The sequence below is a fragment of the Camelus ferus genome, chromosome 3 (genome assembly GCF_009834535.1).
Source record: "Camelus ferus isolate YT-003-E chromosome 3, BCGSAC_Cfer_1.0, whole genome shotgun sequence".
Lineage (NCBI taxonomy): Eukaryota > Metazoa > Chordata > Mammalia > Artiodactyla > Camelidae > Camelus > Camelus ferus.
Window position 1 is genome coordinate 10117634 of NC_045698.1, and position 20607 is coordinate 10138240.

Consider the following 20607-nt stretch of genomic DNA (forward strand, 5'->3'; position numbering starts at 1 on the left):
ATATTGTTTTTTTTTTTAATTTTTTATTGAAGTGTGGTTGATTTACAATGTTAGTTTCAAGTGTACAGCAAAGTGACTCAGTTATACATATTACATACACATATATTTTTTCTTTTCAAGTTCTTTTCCATTATATATTATTTTAAGAAACTGAATATAGTTCTCTGTGCTATACAATAGGTCCTTATTGTTTTTTTTAATCTATTTTATACATAGTCATGTGTCTGTTAATCCCTAACCCCTAATTTATCCCTCCCTCTGCCCTTTCCCCTTTGCTAATCATAGTTTGTTTTCTATGTACATGAGTCTGTTTTTGGTGTGTAAACAGAATTTTTCTTTTTTTAAGATTCCATGTATAAGTGATATATTTGTCTTTGTCTGACTTAATTCACTTAAGACATTATTTACATATGGAAATAAATACAGATGTGTAAGGAGAAGGAAAAATTCTAAAAAATGCATTTCTAAGAAAAAGCCGTCAACTTCAAAGACATGGCTGCTTGGGTTCGCCTCCAAGATCCTCAGTGATACAACTTTCACCTGCCTCTTCACTTTCCTCCATCTTCAGGGTTTCTTTGGTGGAAAAGTTTGAGCTGATAAAAAACTATACCTGGCCTATCCACCAGGAGCTGGTTCGGCTGCACAAAGCTGAATACTCAATGTACAGCCATGTAACTAAATCAGGGTCTTCTTGTTCTTGTATGTTTCCATGTAACAAGAAGCCCAGAGGTGTGCAGCCCCCCAGCCATCTGTACCACGTGCTTCTGTCCTCATGTTTACCTTCTCACAGTCACACAGTGGCCTCTTCACCCCCAGCATTTTGTCTGTGTTCTGAAGAGGACAAAGGGCAAAGGGCCAAGAGCATGCACCACTGTGTCTGAACTCTTTCTTGTGAGCCCTGCCCAGTCCTCTCCATTCATTGGCCAGCACCCTGTCATGTGGCCCTCAGAGCTGGGAAATGCAGCGTATTAGCCGGGCATAGGTACTCATAAGAAGGAGAGGAAGGATATCGAGTAGACAGCTTGCTGTGTCTCCCCCAGCTGGCTCTCTCCTTTTTTATTTGCCCCATGCCTTCGAGACCAGTTTAGCTCTAGGCACACAGGACACAGGCTGATGCTTGTGCACTGATTGCAAGGGATCTCCTCATCTTGCAGGCAAGACATTAAACACAAACGATGCAAATGATACAATGCAGTATAGGATGGAATGCCAGAACGACGGGTTCTCCAGAATACAGAGAAGGGAGAGGTCAATTTGAGTTATGCAGCAGCTTCAGGAAAGGGGATGAAATTGGAGCTGAATTTTCAAAGTGGGGTAGGATCAACAGCAGCTGTCATGAAACCCTTTTAGCTCCCCCTACACATGCTCAGATGGCATAAGGAAAAAAATCCTGTGTACAGCCTTTCTCTTATTGTAGTCTGGGGGAGCCTTCCCGCATATTCCACCCGCAGACACAAGTCTTCTACAGCGTTTCTTGAAAAGGACTCTACCTGAGATAGAACAATTGGTTGATATCTGGGGCTCCACACTAGAGAGCTCTTTTTGTCCAAACACACACCAGTCATTTCCTCTCCACTCCGATCCCCAGCACCCTCAGCAGTCATTACTGTGCAGTCAGCATTCCCTCTCAGGCCAGCTCCCAATGCCCAGAACTTGCCTCCACCCAAGAACCCTCCAGCAGGAGTTAGCCTTTTCCAGTGCGTGCATCCCAAGTACCACCACTAAGGTACTGCCATTCTTTCCATGGCTACACGACATCCAGTCTTTCCCTCGGCCCCCAGTAGTTTTTATTTTTTTTAAATTCTGGACTTTTCTCCACCATTTAGGCAGCAAAGGGGGCTTTGTATTCACTACCAGCAGAATAGGTTACTATGGGAAGGATGCAGAGGGAAAGAAAGAAGTTAGCACTTGGCTTCTGAATTTCAGGAGACACTTTCAGAACCTATGACACAGAGGAAATACTTGGAGGGAAAGAGTTTTTAAATTTAAAAGAGGCTCCCAGGAACACAAAGGTTATGCCAAAAATAAAAGATTTCGAAGAAAGTGTGAGGAACCTGGAGTGAAGTTTTCTTCTTGCGGAAGAAACAACAATTCTGCAATTTGAGGGAGAGACAATGGATCGTATTAGACCCTGATTTCAGTCTCTGAGGAAGGAAGTCTGTGTCCAGGTAGGCTTGAGGGATCTGGGAGCAGAGAGCACTTGGCCTCACTCCTGGGGTGGGGAGTGGGGGTGAGAGGAGGGGTGGGACTGAGAATCCCAGTGAGTAGCTGAATGTCTTCCTGAGTGCTTGGGAGCAACTCAGGAGGGGTGCTGACTGCCAGCAGACCTTGAGAGACCCCGAGGTTTGGTGAGGAGGCTGCAACAGCAGAAAGCAGCAAGGTCATGGTAATGCCTGCAGTCCAGGCAGGAGTGTCAGGGAGATGGACAGACAGATATGGGACACACATCTGCACTGGTACCAGCATGAACCCATGATGCCCAAGGACCAGGTGCAATCTCCCATCCCCACCCCATGCTATATCACCGGTGCTTCTGGGAGCTTGGGTGCAACCCTGGGGAGAAGGTAAGATGGGGAAAGGTACTCAGCTGACAAAGAAACCCTGGACATTGTTCCTCCTAAACTAGGATTAAGCCATGAGGAGGAATGGGAGCTGGAGATAGAAAGTACCCAACAGAAAAATAAGAAAAAGAAACACTGTCAGGACACCTGGGCTGATGGCTTGTGAAACTGGAACCTAATGAATTTGTTTTTTGAGATTCTGCACATACAATTAAAATATATTTTAAAATAAACTTCTACTTTAGAATAGATTTAGATTTACAGAAAAGTTGTGAAGATAGTACAGAGTTCCCACATATCTCATATCCAATTTCCCCATATTACTCACAATTATTGGTACATAATTATGAACTAAAGTCCATATATTTTATTCATATTTTCCAGGTTTTTACCTAATGTCCTTTTTCAGTTCTAGGGTCCTTAAGAATACTACATTATATTTAGTCGTCATGTTTCCTTGGGCCCCTCTTGGCTATGAAAGTTTTTCTGACTTTCCTTATTTTTGTCGACCTTAACAGTTTGGAGAGTATTGGTCAGGTCATTTGTAGAATGTCCCTCAACCAGGATTTGTCTGATTTTTTTCTGATGATTAGACTGTGTTTTGGGGAGGAAGACCACAGAGGTAAAGTGCCATTTTTATTATATCATATCAAGGGTACATGCCAGCCACATGATTTATCACTGCTGTTAACTTTGATCATGTGGCTGAAGTAGTGTTTGTCAGGTTTCTCCCTTGTAACGTTACTCTCCCCTCCCCCCTTCCATTTTGTACTCAGGAAGGAAGTCACTACTTGCAGCCTATAGCTAAGGAGAAGGGAGTTCTATTCCATCTCATTCAGGGCAAATTATATATATAAATGATTTGGAATTCTTCTGCGTGGGAGATTTGTCTCCTCTCTCTCAATTATTTGCTCATTCAATCATTGAATTACATCAGTAGGGACTCATGGATATTTATTTCATACCTTGGGTACAATCAAGTATTGCTTTATTTATTTTGCTGCTCAAATTGTTCCAGCTTTAGTCACTGGGAGCTCTTTCAATTGGCTCCTGCGCCGCTTTGACAGACCCCCACCATTGTTCTGGTTGTTGATTAACACAAGAAAAATTTTGAGCACTTCCTTACCTTCTGGCACAACAAGATGCTCCAGGCTCTCTTGTATATTTCCTGCCACAGTCCAGGAGTCAGCCATTTCCCTAGGGAGCCCTGGTTCCTTTTATTGAAGGACGGTGTTAATAACAAGATCTTGCTAGTGTTATTTCTAAACCCACCCAGCTGACAAAAGAAGGAAATATATGTACATGTACTAAGCTGCGTATACACATATATCTGTAAATCTTTTTACATATCCATCTGTGTCTATATTAAGCTAAACATGAGTTCATACTGATGTCTCCAACTCTAATCCCGTACCACGTGGATCATTCTAGCATCCCTCTCCAACAGTGAAAAATTTAGTATCCACCACTCACCATTTGTTTACTTAATTGTTCATTTCCAGTATGCATGTATAGTGGTTTCATTAACCAGTTTTTTTTTTTAATCAATCTTGTTTGTCTCTTCTTGTTTACGGCCGTATTGATCCTTTAACCTCTAACACCCGTACCTTCTCCTCCCTTCTCTGGTAGCCACGTCATAGGCGTTTTCTACCTGAATATTTGTCAAATGCTGGTTTGACACGGCTCTTCTGTAAAGCTGGATGTCACCTACCCCTCATTTCTTTTGGCCTCCTCAGCCATCATCACCTTCCCCGTTCTCTAGGTTTTGGTGGAGTAAGGCCGGAGGAGCTGTGAGTCCGGAATCTCATTTTACAGGCGAGGAGGCGTCCCCCAGGTGTTCAGAGGCTTGCTCCACTCCTTCCGGGGCTGGAGTATGTAAAACCCGTTTTCACGATCTCCCTCTTCATTCAACAACTATTATGGAGCCCCGTCTACGTGCCACTGCCCACGCTGCGCCAACGAGAAACACACCGGCCCGGTGCCCGAGTCATCCGGCCCCGAGGGCGAGATCAGTAATAAACAGCTCGAGCGCTCGGAGGACCGTCCGCGTTGCAGGAACGAGCACCCAGTTGGGGGCGCTACGCCGGACCTGGAAAGACCCGCCCCGGCTGGTCAGAGCGTTCCGGCTCCTTCCAAGGGTTGCAACTGCTCGGGAGGAAGAGAAGGAACAAGGCTGAACGCTCCCGCAACCACTCGACGCCTCTCTGGGCGCCCGGCAGCTCGGCGCGGCCCCGCCCTCCATCGGACCCCGCCCACCAAAGGCCCCGCCCACCGCCGAGCCCACGCTCCGGCCCCTAACGATGTTCGCCGGAAATTCCCGAAGCCCCTCTTTTTTTCCTTCCTCTCCTTTCCCTGCTCTCCCTTTTCCTTTCACCCGGGTTCCCTCGGCCGTGATTTCCCCCCTCCCCCTCCTTCCTTCCCCATTTGAAATCAAGATGGAGGCTCGCGGCTGCCGCCGGCGCCCGTGATCCCGGAGCTCCCGCCGGCCACGGGCCCCCGCCCTCTCGACTGCGTGTCCGGCGCGGCGCGCGCAGCCGCCCGCGCTCCGGCCGGCGCCGCCGAGGCCGTGGCTCCGCGCCCCCGCCCCGCGGCAGGCTCGCGGCTCCCGGGCGGAGTCCTCGTCTATGTGGGCGCGCTCCTCGGGCCGAGCCGCCGCCGCTGCCGCCGCCCGCCGCCGCCCCGGGGCTCTGGGTCCACGCGCCGGGCGCGGGCAGCTGGGCGTTCGGCTTCGCCAGGCCGGGCGCGGAGCGGGCGGCGCGCGGCGCTAGGGGCGCGGGGCCCGAGCCGGGCGCGGCCGCGGGCGCCGCCGCAGCCATGAGCGGCAGCAGCGGCGGTGCCGCCGCCCCCGCCGCGTCCTCCGGCCCTGCCGCCACGGCCAGCGCTGCGGGCTCGGGCTGCGGGGGTGGCGCCGGCGAGGGGGCCGAGGAGGCGGCCAAGGACCTGGCCGACATCGCGGCCTTCTTCCGATCCGGTGAGTGCAACCGCGCTGCTGCTCGCGCGCTCTGCCAACCCCGCCGCGGAGGCGCGGTCGGCGGGCCCCAGCGCGTCCGATGCTCGCCTGCCCGTCGGCCCCGGCGCGCGCTCGCCCAGGCCACTGGCCCACGCCGGGGCTCCCGGATCCACACCGGCGTGTCCTGCTGCCAGCGCCGCCCGGGGCGCCGCGGCTCGGCCCGGACGCCGCCGGCTCGCCCTTCCCTGCGCCCGCCCCTCGTTCCAGGGTAAAACCTCCCTGTCGCCCGCCCCGGCGGCTACAGCTCCACGGGCTGGGGCGCCGGCTCTTTGTCTCTTTCGCGGGAGGGCCGAGGAGGCGGCGGCAGGGACGGCGAGGGCGGAGGCCCCTACCAGGGAGGCTGAGCGCACTGGGGCGGTGGGGCCGGGCCCGGGAAAGCGGGTTCTCATTTGGACCGGTCTCCGTGGCCGATTTGTACCTGGCCCCTTCTCAACCCCATAAGCAGCCGGGTTTCTTCGCTCGGTCCTCTAGCCTGTCACCTCCCCAGCCTCGATCTACACTTCTGTGAAACGGGGCAGCCATGGCACCCGCTGCCCAGGGAGGAGGGGGAGGTGGTGGCAGAAATGAAGCGCGGCCGGACGATGGGCGAGCCATTGTCTCTGGGGGCGGCCCGGGAGGGACATCTGGGAACTTGGTGGCCCCCGGGGGGCGGCGCGGGGCCGAGCCCTCGCGGGACACTGCCTAAGAGGCAGTGCCAGGTGGCTCGGTGTCTCTCGGGCAAGGAGCGGGTAGCGGCGGGAGAGGCGAGCTTTGCGACCGGCCCGCGGGGAGGAGGCGCGGGAGGCGTGACAGGGCGTCCCTGAGACCCCGGTGGCGGCAGCGCCTCCTCCCTCCCGGGCCCAGATACCGCGTAAGCCGGTCCCGCGTCCCCGCGTCCCGCGTCCCCGCGTCGAGTCCCGTTTGCTCGCGCGTCCGGGCGGCAGTGGCGGCCTCGGGGCCCGGAGCCTGGAACGCATTGCCCAGCGGGCCAGGCGTGGGGCCGGGAGGATGCAGACTCGGCGCTGGAGAGCGGAGGAGGGCGGGCCAGGTCGGGGCCGGGGCGGGCGGGCGGGCGCAGGGCGCGTGCGGGGTGCTGGCGGCAGCGCCTGGGAGGACCGCGGGGCCGGGGACGTCGGGGGAGCGGCCTGCGATGGGGCGCGCGCCGGAGGCCGGCGGCTCACGTTTCTTCGTGGCCTCTTTCAAAATCAAGTCTCCAGATTCGGTGAGATCAGTTCTGTAATCTGGGTCCCAAGGAGCAATTTGCAGTGGGAGGGCGATGGTCAGAGACAGAAGTTAGCAGTGCCGGTAGATAACCTGGTTTAGCACTGTCTTCCCTCGTTTTCTTGATCTTTGCCAGGCGGGGTTGTTTGTGAGTCATTTTAACAGATTGTTTGTGGCTGGACGCCGACTCTGCACTGTCAGCTTGGGGTTAATATACTCCCCGGTGCTCTCTCTCCCCGTGAGGTCCCCGCAGAAAGCAAAGCTCTAGGAAAACATGAACTCCTTCAAATGAAAGCCTTATTTGGTGCAACTTGCCGGGTAGCGCAGCCCCGTCTTACCTCTTAATAGCAGAACTGGGATGTCTTCCCTTTATGCCCTGAAGCTAAAGTCTAGCCTGTCTTCTCTCGGTCTCTACCACCTGTCACAGAATAATAGATTCTGTGTAAATTCAGCTCCTTTCTGCTAGAAGGACGCCTGTGCCCCAGAGATGGAATTTTTGGTGCTCGTGAGACCAGACTTTTTTTTACATCTTTATCATACATGGTAGAAAAATCATTTCTTTTACCCTTAAGAGCCCCAAACGACATCAGGTTGGGCTGGACACTCACAGAAAACCCTCCTCCAGTCAGTGTGGCTCTCCGTGGGATTTATCTGGGAAGATAAATACGTTGGTGGCCATGCCTGGGCCTGTGCTTGCTCCCATGCCCTGGCTCCTGTTCATGTTCAGTTTGGGGCAGAACTAGTCAGTGCTGCTCCCTGGTTTACTCTTTTCTTCCGCCCTCCGAAGTGATTGGGCAAACTGCCCTTTAGTTGTTTGACTTGGGAACAGGTACCAGAGCAGATTTTAAGTAGGCAGCAATTGCACTGTTCCATTCCAGGGGTCACCTGGAACATCTTTTAAAAGTGCTTTCCCCCCCTTTGGGCAACTCTGAATCTCTGACCTAGATCTTGGCTCCAGCATCTAGGGCAGTGATACCTAGCAGAGGGAGGGTAGAGAGGGACCATTCAGTTAGATTGGTGGGGGTGGGATGGGGCTTTCGGACGGACTAAGCCGGACCTGGGAGTGAGGGGGAACTCACCTGGTAGAATGGCTCAGGCCGGGGGTCCTTCTGGACAGTGTTGATTGAATGTGGATAGCTGAACAGAGAGGTCAAGTTGATCAGTAAAGTCAGACATTCTTTTCTTTCCTAAGATGTAGAAACACAAAAATAAGATCTGTCCATCTGGGGTGGACAGATGAAGGGGTGAACATTTTTCCAGGGTGTTGTGAGCCTGATACTTAAGATTGCCAGCGTGACCTACACAAGGCATTTCTACTGGTTGCCTTTCATTTCTCTGCCCTGGAACTGTTTGCTAGGCCACCTTGTTTTCTTTCCTCTTTATTCCTTGTCTGTCCTGCATTTAAATTTTATCAGAGATTAAAAACTGGTAACCATAGTTGGATGAAAAAAGGAGAATTTTGCTTCATAGAACTTTTAAATAATTAGAGCAGTTCAGGAGTAGAATGGGCTGCCATGTAATTTCTCCATTACTAGAAGCACTTGAGCAGGGGCACTGCCACCTGCCAGGGTTCAGAGCCGGGCGCTGTGGACAGGACTCCTGCACTTGTAGAGGGATCTGGGGAGATGGCTCAAACGCTGCTACCCTCTCGGATTCTGTGGTTCCCTCTGAGCCCTCAGCACCTAATTGTTATTCCCCACTTGTCTTTTAAAAAGGCATCACAAATGTAAGTGACTCTGTTACAAAATTCTTACAATTTTTTTTACTTTTTATTATTATTTTTTAATTGTTCAGAAGAGGAATCAGGCTTCTGAGGGGGTTTGAATGACTTGCCCAGGGTGGAACTCTGGTAGAGGTGGGGTCAGGGCTGGGAAGCATGCCCCTGAGTCTGGTACTCTTTCCCGGATGCCTGTCATGGCCAAGACTTTGCTTACATTAGTTCTCAATCCCGCTGGGACCAATCACTTTTATTGCCAATCTATTTTGGGGCTCTGTTCTTGTGGCAATAAATCATTCTTTCAGAGCTCTCTATTTAACCTTGCGAGAGTCTGTGTGTGTGTGTGTGTGTGTGTGGGTGCTTACATAAATGCATTATTTTTAACCTGCCTGGCATGTTTTAGGCTGGCATTAAATGAATGTGCAGAGAATAAAGGTTTGTGGTTTTTCTGAAGCATCACGGCCCATCGTGCTGGGTTCCTTTCATTACTAAGTCTTATTCTGGACTCCTGGCTGCAGCCCTTCTCTTTGCAGTGGAATATGTGAAGACAGGCGAGTCTGTGACTTAGTAAGGGAGCAGCGTGCATGTCTTTCTATGTTTTGATATGATGATTTCCTCATGGAATATTGACTGAACTTTTCTTCATATTTATGTTCCACCACTGAAGTATCTGGCCCCTGAGCTGGCTCTGCTACTTCTGTGGATATTTAGAAGCCTGGCGGCTTTGGTCCCTGTAAGCACCAATAATAATTGTTGTATTATGAAATGTCCTTGTTACCCTCAATATTTTGAAAAGGGTAGTTGAAGGAGATGTACCTTAATGGTGAATGTTGGTTTCCCCTTTTTCAGTGGCTCAGTGAGGCTAAGTTTTAGAGGAAAGCAAAGAGTTAGCTAAAAAGATCCTATAAGTGATTTTGAAGATACCAAAGAGCAGGAAGACAGTCATTGAAAGAATTTTTCATTGAGCTCTTGTAAACTGACTTACTGACACGGGATATTGTATTTTTCCCTTTGCAGTGTAACCATCCAAGAGTCAAATACTTAAATGAAGCCATTTAAACCATTCACCAAGACATAAATGAAGCCGGTGGTTCTGAAGCATGTGGTTTAAATATGTTCTTCAAATGTATATTAAAAATAGGTGATTAGGATGGCTATTTTAGAACTTTAAAATGTTATGATAAGTTTGGGATTTGTTTCTAAGCAAAAGTCAAAGATGTGTTTGGAGCTGTCATAATCTGATATTTAAGTTTATTTTCTTGACTCCTTTACAGGAGAAAATAAAATTTTATCTCATATCCTTGGCAAAATTCCAGAGAAAAGTCAAATTCTTAATCAATAGCCACACTTTACTGCCTAGTAAAGTCACTTATGTTGATGGGGATGAATTGTCTTTTACTATAAAAAGCAGCCCTAACAACCTCCTTCATTCCTCTTTGGTTCTATAATGAATTGGTTTTTATTTCCTTAAGTGCATTGTCTTGACAAATTTTTAGTAGTTCTGCTGGCAGAACAGCAGCTACTTGGTGGGCAGTGAAGAAATGGACCCACTGGATTCCCATGGAAGGTTGTGGTACCTCTGATCCCCTGCTCATTTCTTCTGCAAATGTTCAGCTGGGCTCAGAGTTCTCTCTCATCCTCCAGATGCTCCCACCGAGCTGTTCAGTAAGCCTGGGCAAGGGGATAAGTACGCATCGGCACGCTCCTCATTGTCCCTTGCGTGTGGGCATTCTGGAGGCTGTTTAATAACAACAACAACAATAATAATAATTACTGTTATTCAGCTGGAGCCATTCTGGGTCTTCCTATCACTGCATCTTTGAACTGAAGGCAAAGGAGTGAAAAGGAGAGAGTGGGTGGGAATCGGGCCAAAGCCCTGCAGGGCACTGGCTGGCTGCCACCCTCCCCTCTGCCTGCTCTCCCCCATCCCTGGGCTCCTGTGCCTACTGTGGAGGCAGTGTCTCCTGGGGCCTCAGCCTCCTGCTTGCTGCCACAGTGCCCAGCCCCGACCAGACCTCGATTTCACTCCATCTCTGCCATTTCGTAAAGAGGAAGCAGAGGCACCTGGCTAGAACTTCCGGTGTCGTCTCCTAGCATTGTGACGTCGTTGAGCCTTCTGCGCAGGTGCTCTTGTTTATGGGAATCCTTGCTCTCCTGTTTAATGGTTGTCGAGCTCATAAGTCTCACCTCTTCTCATTTGCTAATGGATGCACTCAGTTTGCTAACGGAATAGGTGTTACCTCAATTTCCTCCTTTTTTTTTGTCCCTTTTCGCGTAAGAAAGCCCCTGGAAACCCAAATTGTGAATCACCTGCTCTCTGGGAAAGGTTGTATGTCTAGGGTGAGAGTTGAGTGTGCAGACTTTCCAAGCACGTGGCGTAGGGGCTTGAGCTGGGGGAAGGGTGTAGCTTCTGGGGTTTCTTCCCAGTGAGACCTCCTGTTGAGTCTGGAATATTTGACCCCATGCCACGTGTGCTGTGGCACTATGAAACCTCATTTTGGTGACAAATATACTTGCAGTGTAGATAACTGTTTTGATGAGCCATGTGTCTAGTCTTGTCTGGTTGGAGAGGCGTGTGGAGTAATCTATGGAGCAGATCTTATATTTTGCAAGTATCACCCTATTTGGGCTCTTTCATAAGTTAAGTACATTTTAGCAGTTACACTAACAGAGGAAACGTTAATGAAAACGTTAGCAAACACACAGAACAGATTCCAGGTCTACAGATCCTAGGTCTAGGGTCCTGTGGGTTAGCGGTGTCCACATGAGTTCATCAGGCTTGTTTTACAGTCTGTGGCCGTATTGTGGACAGTGATGAATTGCACTGGGTTTCTCTTTAGGAGGGATTTCTGCAAGGTCCTGCCGGCTGCATGGACCCTCCCCTCTTTTCCTTCAGTCCCAGGAAGGAAGTACTTGGTATACACTGCTCTGTTCCTGTCCTGCTTCTGGGAAGGGCTAGGCCCTTTGCTGCCTGCTGTTGTTGTTAGCATTGAGATGGGTACGTGTGAGCAGATAGACTGTGGGCCATCCATTCCGCTGATGCTGAGTGAAGGCAGACAGTCTCAGAAGTCTCTATAGGAAGGAGTCCACTTGTATGACAGTCTCAGAAAGATAGAACTGCAGAGACAGAAAGCAAATTGTTGATTGCCAGGAGTCAGGGATGGGGAGGGCCGGACTACAGAGGGGAAGTACGAGGGGCATTTTGAGAGACGATGGAAGTGTTTTGTATCTTGGTTGTGGTGGTGATTCTATGTGTTGAAATTCATAGAACTGTACTACAACAACAACAACAGATCTAGTTATACTGTATGTTAATTTAAAACGTAACATTAAAGAAGGCTAATCACAAACTGGGAGAAAACATTTATTACAAATCAGACAAAGAATTAGATATACAGAATTTAAAAAGAGCTTCCACAAATCAATTAGAAAGGCAATCCAAAAGGAAAATAAGCAGACAACTCAGAGTACAAATGGCCAGCAGATATTCAGCCTTGCTAGTAATCAAGGAAATGTAAGTAAAAATGTGATAAGAACAAAAGTGAAATCCAGCAAGTCATTTCTCTAGGTAAACTTGAACAAAACGGAGTTATTGTGGAAGGATTTTCTACTGATTTTGAAGATGGTAACTGTCAGACTGCCCAAGCTGGGACCAAACTTCTTCTAATGTCTAGGGAAACTTTGAAGATAGTTATGGGGAAATAAAGACCCTTTTCTTTGATTCTGTAAGAAGTGTAACTTGGGAATCCATATGGCATATTAAGTAAAGTCTGCTGACTTAACACAACTGTCTTTAGATAAAAGCAGTCACCATTTTTTCTGCTTCAGCTTCAGATTTTCCCACTCTGGTAAGTTTTCCTGCTGTCCAGATAGAAAAACAGTGGTACATGCAGGGTGGTCTGCTGTGCCTCACGTTCCTGTGTTAAAGAAGGAATTTCTAGGAATAAATTTCATTTGGGGGAGGGGGCGTTGTTCATGCATGAATTTCTGTGTGAGGTCATTGGCCCTCTGTTCGAGGGCCTTTCTGTATGTACTTGACTCTGAAGCTATGTATTTCTCAGTGTTAATGGTTAATTAATGAATTTATAAAGTGTTATTCCCCCTGCTTAAGACTCATAACCATAAAATAAAACTATTTTTGAACTTGAGAAAAGCACAGTTCAAATTTAAAAGTACAGTCATCGAATATTTTTAGATAGGATGTGTTGGTGTCTGATTTTTCTTTGTGTGTGTGTGTGTGTGTGTGTGTGTGTGTGTCTGTGTGTGTGTGTGTGTGTCTGTATGTGTATGTATCTTGGAAAAGTCTTAAAACACCCCATTTTGGAATTCTGTGGAATGGGTAGTTTCAGTGCAAGAAGGAATGAATATATCAGAGATTAATATTAGAAATCTGTTTAAAAAGACCTGATGTTCCTTAGTATATATGAAGTGATGTGTATAAATGACATGCTGCTTTAGTTTGAATTTGACAATTATTATGTGAAACGTCTGTGAGAGGTTGGTCAAGACAGTATATATAAAATTGTTTTCCATTGCTTATTCCTTTTACTTCACTGGCTCTTCTCACGCCGATCCACATCTTCAAGAATCCCTTTTTCTTCATTGTTGCTGCTGTTGAATGCCATGTCTGCAGACCTAAAGAGGGGTATTTCTGGGCCATTTGGATTCTGAAAGCTTTATGTTTTCTTATTTGCATTTACTTTTAGTTAATCCTTGTTCTTCATGTCAGGTGTGCTAGGATCTGCAGGAGAACAAAACGGTTGGTATTTTTTGGATAACTTTATTAATGTCACTTTTAAATAATAAGGACCAAAAAGTACAATTCCTCTATTATTTATTCTGAAGGTGGATACAATTATGTTGGGAAACAAGACCTTGATTAGAATGTTGATGTATTTCTACCGAACTAGAATCACTTACAATAAGATCTCTGAAGTTTAAAGTGTCTAATATTTGGGCATCCAAATAACTGGAACAAATTCCTCATTAGTCTAATAGACTAAACAAATAAGATTTTTATTTTGCTTGTTAGATAGCTTTATTAAAAAAAAAAAATCGTGATTATGAGAAGTCCCTTCCAGCCCTCACTGCCCTTTTCAGCACCACAGTGATGGTAGCCAGCATGCAGGGGACCCTAACTAGTGCCAAAAAGCCAGATTGCACAGGGGCAGAGTCTATTTCACACATTTATTTCACCTCTATCTAAATGTTGTGCACCTGTCCCGATATATCTTGGGTTCAGGAGCCTTGAGAACCAGTGCTAACTCAGTAGCTTCCAGGCCATACATTTCCTTCACGTGACAGGTTCCTTTCACAAGTCCCTTGATGAGTGTCTCTGGGAGGGTAGCTCCTCACGGGGGAGGCTTTGTGCAGAAGTCGTTGAGTTTCAGCATTTTGTTTGCTGGCTGTGTACGTGTTTCTTTCCTGATAATTAACTGCAGTTCAATTTGCAGGATTCTTTTTTTAGGCATCTCTTTTATCTACATCACCTTGTTTTTAGGTCCTATCTCAGCTCTGCTGGTTGCTAAACGCACAGGAGGGGTCTGTCTGTTGGTGAGACGGGACCTGTCCCCTGAACCATATTACTGGAAACTTTGACTGTAAACCCTATGCAGAATTAAGATGGGAAGACTAAATTTTCCGTGACAACTTGCAGTGTGCACACGGGGTGTTCAGGGGGAACTAGGATGATGGGTAGTGTTAGAATGGCCTGCTACCTCTTGACATGCTTGCTGTCTGTCACCTAAATCTTTAGCAGCAGCTGCCAGAGCAGGTGGGAGGCCAGGACCCCCAGCCATCAGGGGTCAGATAACACCTTTGGAACTACGCTCCATAAGAGAGTAAAATTAAGTGCATCCAGAAAGTAATAACCTGCTCGTAATGTCATAGGATGATATTTAAAATATGTTTTTTTTCTTCTCTCCAGATGTTGTTAATGCAAATTCTGTCCTTCAGGAACACCTAGTAAAGTCTTTGAACTATTACCTGTATTGCTGCCATGACTGGCTACTGTCTGAGTACCTGTGATTCGAGCTACCATGCAGGTGTTTTACATACGCTTTCTTGTAGAAGGTCAGATCCTTCCAGCAGGTGGATGCTATTTCTGTGTTAGGAAGAGGATCTCAGCCTCTAGGGAGGTTGAATGACCGCCCCAGTTTGCCCTGCTTGTTAGGGCTCGAGCTGAAACTTAAACCATGGCTGCCAGACCTCAAAGCCCTCATGTGCCCTTTCCCTCCCTGATGGCGAGAGAGAGCAGAAATGATCCTCATTCTGTACAGCATCCCACAAGGTCCTGTGTTATAATTCTCAGATCTTTAAAACAAAATATGTATATCCTTGTGTGCTGAAGAGGGAAGCTGTAATTTACAAGTCTCACACCAAACAAAAGTGGAATGAAAGATTCCAGGATAGAGCAAGCTTTTTTTTCCACGTTGGTCTGAGCCCTGTAATTTAGCTTCTATGCCTTTTCTTTTCTCACCTAATTAAAACTGGTGTTCCTTTTTACATCAGTAACCCTAGTAACCCCAGCTTCCCCACCGAGGTGTGTAGAGACTTCCTGGCTCCCACCGGTTTCTGTCTTGGGAGGACTCCCGTGGCCGCGCTGGTCCTCTGTTTCCCAGGCTGTGCTGACTTGGACTGCAGTGCTGGGGAGGAAGTCTCTGGCTGTCAAGGTTGGCTGAGGGAAGTTCGGGAAGGGTGGGGAGAGGCTGGCCGGGGAGGGAAGTTTTTCAGCCAGTTGCTCTGTGTGACACATTATAAAGGTTATTGGGGCTTCCTTTGTAACGAAGGAAGGGCACATGGGTGGGGGAGTGGGGAGGGGCCGGAGGCTGCTAAGCTGCTTTTGGGGGGCCAGTTTTGTAAGGTGGGTGTGGTAACTCCTGGGATCTCTATATTTAGCGTTTTTGCTGCAGCCACTCATTTCTTTGCTGTTATTCATGGAAATGTGCACAGAGAGGATGACTGTGGTTAATTTCCCACACTCTCAGTGAGGTAACTCTTGGGTACGTGTTCTAGGTTTTCCTATTTGTGGGGTGCATTTTCATCCCCCCTCACATGTGGAGCCTGATTTTATGGGATGCTAGCTCAGGTTTAGCCCACGTGCAACTCCCAGCATCATGTCCATACTGTGAGCACGTTCTGTGTTTGTGTCTCGGAGCAACTCCTCATCTACCGTGGACTTTTAATATTTCAGCCAGAGGATGGCTGAAATGCTGGCACTTGAGTGTAGACATTATATAATCCGAAGGGAATTGTACTCTTAAAATCTACTTTTCACTTCCTCCTGGTTTTCTCAAGGAGTTTCTAAACATTTCAAGTTTTTTTGTTTTTGTTTAATCCTTGCTTTTTAAAAATTTGTGGAATTAAAAAAGTATGGTTGGCCTGCTGCTTTGGGGGAGATACGTGCTTTTGACATGCTGTTTTAGTTTATCTTTGATTTTAAACCAACAGAGAAGGTACAAGGCTCAAATCTATATCAGCTTAGTCGAATTGAGATTTCACTGTACTTTTTTTTTTGACTGTTTAGTTGGTTCACGTCTTCATTGTTGATTACATTTAACGTTTGTTCAGGTTTTTTGAGGGGGATGGGCAGGTAGCTTTGTTTTGAGAAGCCAGAACTCATGTTCAGAGAAGAACTCAGCTTCCAGAATTGTTGCTATTTCACCACAGGTGAATCCGCTCCCTGCCTCCCCTCCTCCCCTTTCTGGACACACACACACACACAGAAACACATGTGTTTATATATATATTTTATATATATACTAAATTTACATGTTATTTTGTTTCTGAACTATTTGAGAGTAAGTTACAGAAGAGAGATGCCCTTAACCTCGAAAAGGTGGTTAAATAGAATTTTCTAAGAGCAAGGACATTGTCTTACATAATGACCCAAATCAGGACATTAATTTTGATATAATATTATTATCTGAATCTACTGATTTTAATAACATTTCACCAGTTGTTCCAGAAACATCCTTTTTGGGGATTAAAAAAATATTGGCAGTCTAGCATTTTATCTGGGACCACATATTACATACAGTTGTCATGTCTCTTTGGTTTTCTTTAATTTGGAACATTTCCCTACTTTGTCTCTCTCTGACCTTGATATTTTTGAAGATCCTAGCCCGTTCTTTGGAAGACTATCCCTCAGTTTGTGTTTTATGATTCCGTCCCACCAGGTTCAGGTCGCGCCTTTGTGGCAGAAGGCTGCGTCCTGCCCAGAGCGCAGGGACACAGCTGTCAACGGCCCACTGGGACGTTCATTCCGTCATTTGGTTCAGATGGTGACTACTAGGTTTCCCCACTGTGTTTTTCCCTTGTGATGAGCGTTTTGTGGGGAGGTAATTGGAGACTACGTAAAATCCTGCTCCTTTCCCAACTTTCCCTTGCTGGTTGTAGTCTCGGTGATGACTTTTGCCTGAATGTTACTAGGTTACTATGATGTAAAATGGTGCTTTTTCTTTTTTTTTAATTTAAAAAATTTTAAATTTATTATTATTATTTTTGTTTGTTTTGGGGGAGGTTATTAGGTATTTATTTTGATGGAGGTGCTGGAGATTGAACCCAGGGCCTTGTGCATGCTAGGTGTGCGTGCTCTACCACTCAGCTGTATCCTCGCCGTAAAATGGTGATATTTCTAACTTCATTATTCCTTCGTATTTTGTTGGCTTTCTGCTATAAGGAGGAGCCTTTCCTTCTGCCCCACTTATTTTTCCAAGTGTGGCCTCATGGATTCTGTTTTACTCAGTGGATTATAGTCCTTTGCTGTCATTATTTAGTTTGATGCTCAGCTTTTCCAAGATCTGATCAGTGATGTCCTTTCAGGCTGGCCCCTTTATTTTTTGTGACCTGTGCCCTTTATTTTTTGAGCGCTCTCTTGTTTTCTGACACAATAAGATGTTCCAGGTTTATGTTGTCCTTTCCTGACTCCAGCCCTGAAATCAGCCATTTCTCTAAGGAGCCTGGTTCATTTTAGCAGAAAGCTGTGGTAAGAAACTCAGTCTGGGCACTCAGTGTGCTTATTGCTTCTGGGCTGTCGTTACTTTTAGCACCTCTCAGTGCGCAGAGCTAGGAAGCAGGGAGTGTGTGTATATGTACACACACATATATGCACACATACACACATCACGTACGTAGGTGTCCCAATCTCTTTGTGCACATATCAACCTATAATAAAAACTGCAAGTTTATACTCATCCCTTCAGTTCTGGTGCAGTATTACAGACAGTGTTTAAGTCTTCCCTTCCCCAAATTTGTAATTCCCTTCTCTGACAGCGAGGGCTCCTTTTATCCTCAGTGTCTTTACTGATTTACTCAGTCCTAGAAAATGCAGAAAGTAGTTTCAAAATGCTTAGCCATACCACTGTGACAAATGAACCTACATCTTCAAGTTGAAACTGTTCAAATTGGCAGTTAGCGGTCAGCTTCTGTTCAGCTCCATGCCTTGTCACTTAGTCACCCAAAGAAAACAGATGAAGTCATGCGCTGGAACTCCCCTGAGGCATGTTTAAGAAAAGAGCTGCCAGACTCCATCAGCAGCTCACTTTCTGGGGATGTGGAAGCACAAAAGTGAAAAATAAGGAGTTGCCAAAAAAGAAAAGGAGATTAATTTCTAATAAGTATGGCTTATAAAGATGACACCTGTCGTGGAAAAAACAGTTTATCCTCTTCATCTCCTTGTACTAATTGCCAGAAGAGAGGAGAAGGAAAGCGCTGAGATGGTAAGAATGAATAATGCGGCGTGCGGGATGGGGGGGGGGGAACGGGCACGTGTCAGGATGAGGGTGGGGCGGGTCTTTTTGCAGGATCCTTAACATGTTCCGAGGAGGGAACAGAGCAGAGTTCGTATGTTAGAATGAGTTATGAGTCACGATTTGAGAGACTTGCCTGGTGCCCTTCATTGACTGAATGTTTCTTCCCAGTGAATTTAATGCAGCTCTTTGGGTTCTGCTTCAGTGGGGATTTCTGGGAAGTGTGTGTGTGCACTCAGTTCTAGCAACCATGGACCACTGGGTGCAGATCTTTTGTTACAGGCAAAGTGAGTACTTGCTGTTCAGTGTTTTGCTCCATTAAATGATGACATCGAACATGGGCCCTTGATTTTAGGGAGGCAGTCTTAGTTTCATACACTGTGTTCTCTATTTTCTGTGACTGTCCTCGTGCTTGTTAGATTGTGCTCTGGAAAATTCATCCCCTGTAATTCTATAAGCCCTTCTTACTACTAGACATTTTAGCAAGAAAGAAGAATCATGATTTGCTTATTTAGTATTTTAAGCCTTTTGATTTAGAAAGAGAGTAGAAGGTCATGACTGCTAATGGATCAAACATTCTGGGGAAAGGTTTTTGGGTGCTGAAGATGTTCTGGGATTAGCTAGTGGTCATAGTTGTACAACATTGTGAATATAGTAAAACCGACTGAATTGTACAGTTTAAAAGGGTGAATTTTATAGTGTGTGAGTTATATATCAATAAAAAAAAGTTATGGCTGAATTGGCAATATTTCAGATTCTTAACCAGCTTCATTTATCAAGTGGTTACAACCACCGGCTATTTAATTTTCACAGCCCCCTGCAAGGTAGGCAGTGACACCCAATTTTATACCTGAGGGAGGAGGCTCAGAGAGGTTTTTACTTCCTGCAGGTTAATAGCTATTAAGGGTGGATAGGAGGGTGCCGAGTGCACAGGGGTGGTCTCCCAAAGGTGGGTGTCGTGGGTGGAAAGGAGAGTCTGCCTGCTGAGGCTTCGTCCTGCGGTGCCATGCACATCACCCTGAGGTCTGTGACACCATTCGGGGAGCTGTCTACATCTCTTGTTTTAGTGTCAGGGAGAGGAAAAAAAGAAATCACTCCTTTTTGAAGGAGAGCATTGTGGATAAGATCTGACTGGGCTTCAGCTGTGATTTGATGGTATATTTGGTAATTTCTTAGAAAACGTTGGATTAACTATTCCCTGAATTGAAAATTTCAGAGAGTCTCAGTCAAAAAGTAAAGGACAGACTTTGCTTCCCAACAGGTGGTGTATTTGGGGTCAGTGTGTATTTCACACTGATATATTTTGGGACAGCACACCTGAAATGGTGCGAGCTGATGACACTTAGTCTCCCTGTTAGCGTTCCAGGGAAGCCGAAGGGAGAGGCAGCTTTGTGCTGTGCTCCTACTGAATATGGTCTGAGCGTTAAAAATTGCAGCCAGGGTTCTCCTGCTAGTGTCAGTTCTGTGTTCGCGAACATTGGAGTCAGCTCTGCTCACTCGCGTATGGGATCAGGAGTACTGGTTAGATTCCAAGGCAGAATCTGCATTAATTTGCATAAAATCGCATATGCTCTGTTGCAAGAATTTTCATTGTGCCCATTTTAGAATTGAGTTGACACTTCATACAGAGTATTTTAGCTTCACTTAGAAGGAGACATCTCAGAAAGAAGAAGAATTTGTGTGGCTTTGAAGTTGCTTTTGGGCATGGTCCCTGAAAGAAAGGAACCACTGAAGACTTTCGTTCTTTTTAGCACTTTGAAATCTCTTCTCCTGATTAGACGTATTAGAAACACGTAAGGCAGGTTGGGGCTTTGTCTGCTGTGTGGCCTGCTGGCAAAGGGACCAGAGGTCTGGTGGAACAGGAGCTTTCCTGCTGGGTGATGACCTTTTTTATGATGTTTGGTCTGTCATCTTTGTTTCTCAGTTTCAGATGCCTAGCTCAGAATTACTTAGCACTTGAAGTGGTTTTCATCTTCAAAGGACTTTATGGGCATTATTTAATGTATGTGGCACGGTGTAGTGAATGAGCTGTTTATCCTTTGAACAGTGTCAGTGTGCTAGGTCCCATACAGCTGGAGAAGACAAAAATAATATTCTGGCCAGTGGGAGTTTATATTCTAAAGAGGCAAGATGATTAGGCAGGTTCTCTCTTCTGGCCTCTTTTAAAAATGTGCTGGGGAATAACGGAGAAATTAAAATTGAAAGAGATCAACAAGCTCGTGTCCACCTAATTGGAATTGCTCTCAAGGTGAAAATGAAATTTGAGATGCTCTTAAGAGGACCTAGTCTATTAGCTCTCATTTATCACACATTTATTGATAGACATAGTGTTTGTCCTGTGTCACAGATGAGAATTTTGGTAAAGCTAGG

General features: G+C 46.6%; 1 protein-coding gene across 5 annotated transcripts in view; it reads left to right on the forward strand.

Moving 5' to 3' along the window:
- Positions 1–4661: 4661 nt before the first annotated feature.
- Positions 4662–20607, forward strand: part of TRIO (trio Rho guanine nucleotide exchange factor) — a 330643-nt gene continuing 314697 nt past the window's right edge. For 4 of the 5 annotated variants that reach the window (XM_032470122.1, XM_032470150.1, XM_032470161.1 and 1 more), the window contains exon 1: positions 6393–6772. In XM_032470122.1, coding sequence (XP_032326013.1) covers positions 6559–6772 — 214 coding nt within the window. In that variant the 5' untranslated portion in view covers positions 6393–6558. Of the gene's footprint in view, positions 5533–6392; positions 6773–20607 lie in introns of those variants that run through there. The other variant, XM_032470128.1, reaches the window with a different exon arrangement.